At 33.0% G+C, this 9,801-nt stretch overlaps 1 protein-coding gene across 1 annotated transcript; it reads left to right on the top strand.

Annotated features, from left to right (window-relative positions):
• Positions 1 to 1,749: 1,749 nt before the first annotated feature.
• Positions 1,750 to 2,994, top strand: LOC140446404 (uncharacterized). The gene has a single exon (XM_072538951.1). It carries the CDS (start codon positions 1,750 to 1,752, stop codon positions 2,992 to 2,994), a length of 1,245 nt encoding a protein of 414 aa, XP_072395052.1.
• The last annotated feature ends 6,807 nt before the right edge of the window (positions 2,995 to 9,801 follow it).

Genomic DNA, 9,801 nt, shown 5'->3' with positions numbered 1-9,801 from the left:
ACTAGACGAGGCTTGTAAACACCACGATATTGCATACTCTACAAGTACTGATTTATCAACCAGACACAAGGCGGATCAGATTTTAGAAAACAAAGCTTGGGATATTGTAAAATCTAAAGACACACCGTTTGGACAGAAGGCAGCTGCTTGGTTTGTTACAACAGCTATGAAAGGAAAACGTAAGTTGGGAATGGGTCTAAGACGCAAAAAAGGTGGTTCTCTTCGTAAAAGAATAAATAAGAAAAAAAGGATCATTAAAACACCAAAGAAAGGTGGATTCCTTCCCCTACTTCTCCCACTAATCGGTGCTTTATCTGCTGTTGGGGGCCTTGGTACTACTATTTACAAGACCATTGGAGATGCGAAAGCTAATCGAATTAGTCTTGAAGAACAAAAACGCCATAATCTAGCCATGGAACAGAAAGGCAAAGGATTATATCTAAGACCTTATAAGGGCTATGGATTATACTTGAAGCCTTATTCAAAAAACTAAATCTTCCTCATCATGCTTTAACAAGTACTGATATAATAAAGCATGGTAAAGCTCTTCCTTTGTTTAGAGGTGTGTATATGAGAAATAATATGCCAAAAAAAATTCATAAAAACGAGTGTGGTGTTATAAATTTAGATTCTAATCGAGGAGTCGGAACCCACTGGGTAGCTTATGCAAAATCTAAGTCTAACGTAATTTACTTTGATTCTTATGGAGACTTACCCCCTCCAAAAAGCGTAATAAAGTATTTTTTAAGTAATGGCGATGTAAAAATATATTACAATTATGATAAAATCCAAAACGACTCATACAGGTGTGGTCATTACTCCTTAGATTTTCTATACAACTACTATAAATAGCAAACATTGATTGTTTACGTTTTAAAACAATGTCTTTCAACTTTACGCTTACTGGGAACGCTTCAAATCTGAGTTATAGTTTTAATCCTCCGATTTACCTTGAAGATGAATTCGATTACGAAATTGGGGTAACTAGTTTTTATAGTTTTAATAGTATTCCAAATATCGATGAAAACAATAACATTTTTCTCTGGAATATACGAAATGTTACTTATACCTATAAATTACCAAAGGGGTCTTATGAATTAGATGATATTACAAAACTTATAAAAGAAAACATGAAAAAGAGAGATAGTGATGCGACTATAGAAATTACTCCACAGTTATCATCCTCCAAAGTTATAATTAATAGTAATAGAGAAATTTCATTTCTTCCCGCGAATTCTATTGGGAAATTATTTGGATTTAAATCAGGGCTACTAGCAGCAAACCAGATACATATCTCAGACAACCCAGTGGAGATTTGGGGTGCAAACGCATTATGTATTGACTGTAACATAGCATCAGGATCCTATTTAAACGGAAATCCAGTTCACATTATCCATCAGTTCTTCCCAACCGTACCAACTGGGTATAAAATAGTTGAGGTACCCCAAAATATTTTGTATTATCCAGTGAGTATTAAAACAATCTCTAACCTTACAGTAAAAATTATCAACCAAGCAGGTAAACTTGTTGACTTTGGAGGGGAGGAGGTTACTGTAAATCTACATCTTAGAAAACGTATATAATGGTTTTAGTTTTTTCTCGCGAACCAAAAACATATATAAAGAGATTACCTTCTACAAAAATAACTCCATCTCTACCAAAATCATATAAAAGGAGATTACCTTTTAAACAAATAACTCCATCTAATCGTCGCTTTCTTCAATCGTTAGGATTTAAAGTCTTGGTATAATGGAAATTCTTCACGTTACTGGTCAACCTTTTAATGATAACACTATTGAAGATTATCAGTTCCACACTTATCAACCATACATTCCTGGAAAATTGGGATACAATGATGAAATCCGTATTTCAGTACAAGATTTGGATAGTTTGACGTTTCCAGCAAATAGTTTCCTCTATATTGAGGGCAAATTAGCCACACATGACAATAAAACACCAACCAAAATAAAATTTATTAATAATAGTATAGCTTACTTGTTTCGTGAACTACGTTTTGAATTAAATGGGGTAATAATTGACTCAGTACGTGATGTAGGATTAGTATCAAGTATTAAAAACTATCTTAGCCTTAACGAAAATCAAAGCTTGCTATTGGAAAATGCTGGTTGGTTTCCAAAAATGAGTAGAATGGAAAATAATAGTGAAGTCCCTAAAAACAATGTTTTGGTAGATTCAAATGGAAACTTTAATGTGTGTATACCTTTAAGACTATTATCCGGATTTTTTGAAGATTTTAGAAAAATTATTATGAACATGAAACAAGAATTGATACTTATTCGATCAAATGATGATATTGATGCAGTAGTAAGCGAAGATGAGACTGAGCGTCCAAAAATTGACATTACTAAATTATATTGGGAGGTACCACATGTAACTCCTAGTATTCGAGAACAGTTGCGACTAAACAAAATTTCACATACAAACCAAGAACTACCTATTAAATTTCGAAGTTGGCAAATGATTGAATATCCAGCCCTAAATAACTCTACACGTCACACATGGTCAGTGCGGACTAGTACCAAAATAGAAACTCCACGACACATTGTTGTTGCTTTTCAAAATAACAGAAAATCAAAATTAACAAAAGATATGAGTAAATTTGATCATTGCACTTTAAAGAATATTAAAGTGTTTTTAAATTCTGAGAGGTATCCCTATAATGATCTTCAACTAGATTTTAAGACTAATAGGTTTGCCAAACTATATGAAATGTTTGCCAATTTCCAGAAGAGTTATTATCACATGACCTTAAACCAACCCATATTTAATCCAATTGACTTTAAAACAATTGCTCCACTTATACACATTGACTGCTCTCGTCAAAAAGAAGTAATTCAATCCGGATCTGTTGTGCTTCGTATAGAATTTGAGACAGATGAACCAACAACCTCTGATATCTCAGCCTATTGTCTAATACTTCACGAGAAAGAATTCACATATAACCCTCTAACAAAAATTGTGAAACAATTGTAAAATATTTATATTATACAAAACAGGTGAATGCAAATTAGGGAGCACCTGTATGCAAATTAATGAGCACCTGAAAATTAGGGAGTTTGTTTTAAATAGGGAGCAGCTGTATGCAAAGAGCAGGTACAGGTGTTGTAAAATTGTATCTAATGAGAGACTTCCCGTATGAGGACTGTATAAGGGTCAGGTGCTAATTATGGCATTATATGCGAAACTCTCTCATGCGCATGACTGAAAATTCTTTTAAAAATACAAATTATGCACTACACAAACTCAGTCTGTAATCATGTGCTTAATAGTAGATGTCCAAGGTTTTATTACCGAAAAAAATAAGTTTATCGTGAAAGAGTTTGCAAGTTATGATGGTCAAAAAATTAGTCATTTTTTTTTTAAACCACCATATCCGATACGATTATTGGGTCCTGAATATTATAATCAAGCTGTTTGGTTGATGAATAACCATCATGGATTGAACTGGAATCACGGATTTACACCAGTACACCAGTTCCATAATATTATCCAACATTTGACAAGAGGCGTTAATGCTGTTTATGTTAAAGGGCGAGAAAAGTCACAGTACATCAAAAAGTATAGTCTATCCCCAGTTTTGGAGTTTGATGAACAACCAGCTCTGCAGAAAATGGAGCCAAGATGTCCATATCATTCAAACAGTGGGAGTGTTTGTGCTTTAAGTAATGTATTTCAACTTTATGATACTTTTATAATGAAATAAATTTTTTTTTTTACATTTTGTTTTATTAATAAAAACCTTATTAAAAAAATAGTACTTTATTCAATAACTATTACATGTTACAATTTATATTTTGAAGTGCAAGTTTACACAAATGACAACTGGATTGAGCTGGGGCGAATCCTTCTAACTCTGTTCTCCACTCAGGACGATTGAAATGAACGAAACATGGGAGACGAGTTTGAACTTCAAAATCCTGGCAAAATTTTCTGGGTAGTATAGACCATGAACGGAGAAGTTCAATTGGGTCTACAAATTTTCTTACGTAGGCTAGGCTAAAATATTCCAATTCTGTGGTCGTGAACTTGTACAACGGTTTTTTTGGATGCTCTGCCATTATGCGAGACCGGAGGCAACAATCCATCTTTAGTAAATCGGTTAATGTTCTTAAAGACCAAGTCTATCCACTTTTGCTCTTCGTATCTGGAGAGAAAAAATAGTCTTACGTCTGCTTTTGGTTTTGTTGTGTAAACTTTACCACTACGCAAGCGCATCACTCAAACACAGCTTTGAAAACTGTTTAAACATAAGTTGTTTATCTTTGTATTCACTTTTTAACTGGTTAATACGATTATTTATATGATTGATATATCTCTGACTTTTGTAAAATAGAATATCACGTTTTATCCTTTTAATGCGTATACTAAACTGATTAAGCCGTTCACGAAACCTTCTTGAGTCCATACTGTTTAAATTAACGATGGTTCTTCCTTATATCCTTCCTACCCCCATTGACACCGGTTGCAGGTGTGTTGCTCATTACCCCCACTCATAATAATATATTAACACTAGAGTGTACCAAGCAAGGTGTGTAAGACTTTATCAGCTAGCGGGGACTCATTCCTGTTGAAACTTGTTAAGCTAAATCATAAACCAGTTCGTTAGAGTCCCTCACAAAATCTAATTTGTATACTATTAATTATGTGTTCAAGTATAATAAACGAAGGGAACATACCATATAAATATTGTGATAATCTACTTAGCTATAGGAGTGACGAATGGGAAACATTTTCGAGACTTCCTTTTTATATTGTACGACAAAAGCTTTGTCTCGTTTGTCGTAAAATGTCTGGAACTAGACTTATTCGAAGAAACTTAATATTTAAAGGATGGAAATTGGTATTTGAATTTTGTGCATTTAGTAGTGAGACTAGACCTATGGGACTATCTCATCGTTCTGTAGGTTATCGTGATGGATTATTGGAATCCCCACCACATAAATGGGACTCCCCACGTCCAAAGTTAGATTTACTATAAATAGACGTTAAATTCTAAACAGCTATTATTATGATGGTATCATTAAACTTTATTGTTTTACAAGCAATTGTGGGAAATTTGCTCTTAATTCAAGAACCAATCAATGTTAGAGAAACTTTTGTGTGTTTTGATAGTAATGGTATACTAAATGACACGTGGCCGTCGAAATGGACAAGAATGAAATCGTATCCGGAAAACAATTTTCTACCAACTTTACAAGCTCAAATAGCTTTGAACAGTACCAAATATAAATTGCGTTTTAGACATTTTAGTGAAAAAATCACTGATTCCGGCTGGTTAGAACTTTATAATGAAAGTCCCAAGGATGAAAAAGGTTTATCTCCAATATTTTATTATATAGCTATATGTTCAACTTTGTCAATAGTTCCTCTGGTAATGGAATTAATTAAAGTTTTAAATAAAAAAAGATGTTAATATGCAAGTGTTTTATTAATACACAAAAATATACATATGCTTAATCCTTAAATATAATTACAGATAACAAAAAACAATTTATAAGTAGGAGTCATAATAAAAAGGTGCAACTTGGAACAATTCCTCATTGGGGATATTATCTAAGTCATTTAATGTAGGAGCATCTATCATTTCATTCGCAAAAAATAAAAGGTCATCTATATTACCTTTATGTTGATTAATTAATAAATGGCCCCAAGCCAAAGTAGAGACATCACCAGGAATAACATATCTTTTATCGTCACGGGATGTTAGTGATACCTTATTTCGCAATTCGGTGTAAACAGTGTGCATTTCTGACCTAAAAAAATACATTTTTCTAAATATTGTTTCTTTGTTTTGTACAACTCTTACGTAATCATTTAAATGTAGCTGGTTTTTAACAACATGTCTGGAAACACCTTTTACTTTTTTCACAATTGTATTAGCCTCAATACAATAAGCTTTAGCTCCAGTACCGTAGAATGCTTTAATGGTGGTGTTTGGAAATTCATTTTTCATCTTTCCAAGAATTGACTTTGTCTTGTCTACCCCATGTTGATTATTTTCCGAATAATTAGATGTATCAAAGTAACGTAGATTTTTGTTCATATCATCATAAAAGTTTGGTGTTTGTACTTCTAGAATGAGCGAATCAGTATCTGTATAGAGAAGATTAGCATTATTGTGGTACTTGTTTTTTATATACCCGTAGAAGAAATCATATATAAATGTCTTAGATACATCCAGAATAGAAAAACCAATATATAAAGGTTTATCGTAAATAATTTTGGTTTTATTTAAATGAATTGCCACTAAATTTTCGCTGAATATTGATAATGAGTTAAATTCTGGTTTGGCAATTAAAGATTTTGCTCCAACCCTTCCAAAATGGTAGGTCATTATGCTGATCATGCATATTGGGTGGATAATGCAAGTCTACTTCCAACACATACCCCTTTTCACCATCATCATCAATATTAAAAACATTAAATTGGTCAATTTCTTGTTCATTTAACGATCTAAAATTTCCCCAAGGAACAGGTTGGCTCATGGCGGCGCCGTAGAGATTAGTGGCATCTAGATACATTATGTATGTTTCCGGTTTTGTTGGATCGAAATTATTTAAAAATCTGTTGTTTGCAATACCCATACGTTTCCTACAGGTAGCCACGCCTCCTCTGATCCCTTTTTTGAAAAAGTGTACCATATCAACATCCGTTAAAAGCTGAAGCTCGATATCGGTATATTTTAACATAGCATCCCATGTTAGAGATGGGGCTGTAACATAATGTGCAGGATCCAATTTGTACTCTTTGAGACATACCTTTCTAAAATTTTCAAATATGTCAGCTAGTAGAAGTACATCTGATTTTAAATACAGCATTCCATAATCCCCCATAGATGGGCAGTTAAAATGATCCCAGACCTCCTGTGCTCTGTTATAATCTTCTGTAGTTATATGTTCTCCCCTTAAATTATCATAAAATTTTTCTTTAGATGGTAGATGTTTCGCTTCTAATTTGATATAACTATCAATATATGTATATGGAAATACACCTTTACGGCGCATTAAACCGAACTCTTTTTCACCTGGGAAATATTTCCTTATTTTATTGCATTGATCAGACTCTAATGTTTGGCTTAATTTATCTAAAGACTTTGCTAAAAATTTAAATGAATCTACAAACCTCAATTTTAAATAAACATTATGTTTTTTTGAATCATTACTCTTGTGTACTAGAACAGATTTTGAAAATGTAATATACTTTTCTTTAGTTTGTGCAATAGCTGATAAATACTGTGTTCTGCTGGTGTTCTGCAACTTTGATTGTGTAGGATTGTCCATCTGATGGATCACAATGATGTATTGGCTTAAGAATCGACTCAAAGTCAGCATAAATTACAAACGGGTGTTGGCTTGTTTTTTCAATATTGATGAATTTTAGAATATTGGATGGAAGAGTTTCACCACACTTGTTAACTCTCAATTCACTGGTTGGGAGTATTGTAGAGATGTGTGTAAACAATCATTTTCTTGGTGATTTTTCAGCTTTTCAAGGGTTGAAATAGTTTGAAGACACCCATCACAGAAATATTGTTTTCCATCATATTTTGTCTTTTGAGTTTTTACTAAGCGATACAAGTCTGTTATGAGACAATAATGGCTCTGATTATTGTCACTTATTAATAAAAGATTAACATGTATAAGTTTACGTTGTTGAGTATAGTGAAGTGGTCCTACAACTTTATATTGCATCTTGTTTTCTTTCAAAAATGAATGAAGACCGTAAACGTTAACTGATATATTGTTTAAAATCTCAAACTTGTTAATGTCCTTTAACTTAACCGGGAACGCGATACCATCAAAATTTAGAAGTGTGTCACATGGAGGATATGACTCTGGTTTTGTTGGATGATCATTAGCAGGAAATATAGCAGCCATCACACAATAAGCAAAACACATGCTATCTTTGTTTTGAATATTTAAAATTGCACCTTTTCTTTTAATCTGCAATGGAAGATTAATATATGCTGATGCAGAAACAGTACTAAATTTGTTAAGGTTGACATCTAGGAATAGAATTTCTTGAAGTGCCCAGTTGGAATCTTTCTCCTGGAACTCTGATGCTTGTGTCATTATCGCTTCAGCATCATACATGTCGGATATGTGACTACTCAAAGTGAAGATTTTATTAGATGTATTCATTGACTTAATATCTGACATCTCATTTTCGGGTTTGTAAAACATCGCAAACAGTTCACAGTTAACTTTAAGAGCCGTGTGTTGAAGAAGATAGTCACTAAGAATTTTAATTACTTTTGGTTTAACCTCATTCATGAAGCCGGAATAGGAAATTTTGTTAGATTTACTCATAAATCGGTATGATGCTATTCTATTTTTAAATGCATGTGTTAGTTTAGTAACATCATTCTCAAGTACTTCAACACCTATTGGTCTTAGTCTCTTTCTCGGAATCGGACAAGCGGCGTAACACGAACTAACTTCATGACGTTGTAAATTAGAACCTCGTGTGAAAGTCTTTCCACATTTGTTACAGATAAACACACGCGAGTTTATTACATACAGTCATATGTCTACGAAGGTTATAAGACCGCGAAAAAGTTTTACCGCACGTACACTGATTCATCTTATATGTTTAAACATCTAGAATGCTTCACCCAAGCTTAAATACCCTTTTTTACCCCTACTCCTGCGCTATAGCCTCTATGTGGGTGCGCAAATGTTTTGCTTTCCACCTTTCTTTATATAAATAACACAAATGAAAAGCTGCGACTATGTCACCCGTATATTTGCAAATTATATTGTAAGGGCAGATATATGCAGATTGCATTCATAAATTAAAAACAGTTAAATATAAAATAGGTAGCAGTTGTTTAACAGATGTTCTGCTTTCCACCTTTCTCTATAAAAAATGAGACCAGTATGTAAATAAATTATAATGTGGCGGCAACTGTATGTAAATTACACCTGCAATTTAGTGATAGGTGAATGTAAATCAGGAAGCAGATGTTTGACAGGTAAACGACAGTTGTATGCTAACCCTTTGTGTATGGGGATAGGTTAAAAACACAAGTTCCCCACTTATAATAGATATAGGAGAGGTGCTCCTCGGCTTTATAAAATAAAATAAGACACTTATTCGGTCAGTTAAATTTTTACCATAGCAGATAGAGAAATCATGGAACAAGACGATTTAAGTAGTGAGGCATCAACAATTGATCTTGACGAAATAATTGACAGTGAATTTTTAGAAGTAGATAATTCCGAAATTGACGAAAAAATTGTTAATATTAGTGATATTGATAATAGATGGTTTTTAGTTAATCAACAAAGTTACCCTATATGCGTTACAGAACACTATTACATTTTGGACAATACTCCACTGTGCATATCTTGTTTTTTTAGTGTATTGCAAGGACTACCAAGCGAAGTCCCATCTGCCCATGTGAGCCGCCATGTTAGTGGGAGATATAATGAAATATCTGGACATCATTGCGCTGTGTGTGAAACAAAACTATATTCCGTGGTGTTTATAAACCACTGTCTTCTGTGTAATGCATAGACTATACAATTAAATAGGTACTATACTTGGTTATACAAATATATAAATTTTTAAAAAAGTGTTGTTTTAATTCTTTAAGTTTTATTTAATGAAAATGTTAACAAAATGTCCCATATCTCCGAACCCAAAGCAGTTTTTTATCTTGAAATGTATTGTTTAGTTCCGCAGAGATTTTTTAAAATACTTGCAAAAAATCCAAAAAACTTTGTTTTACTTGTTTTTTTCAAAAAAAAAACTTTACCAGGAACTTGATATTATCTA

This window comes from Diabrotica undecimpunctata, chromosome 7, assembly GCF_040954645.1.
Source record: "Diabrotica undecimpunctata isolate CICGRU chromosome 7, icDiaUnde3, whole genome shotgun sequence".
NCBI lineage: Eukaryota > Metazoa > Arthropoda > Insecta > Coleoptera > Chrysomelidae > Diabrotica > Diabrotica undecimpunctata.
This window is presented reverse-complemented; position numbering and strand designations above follow the sequence as displayed.

Excerpts from the sequence above, each read along its gene's own strand:
- LOC140446404 (XM_072538951.1), top strand. The coding sequence starts at position 1,750 with ATGGAAATTCTTCACGTTACTGGTCAACCTTTTAATGATAACACTATT.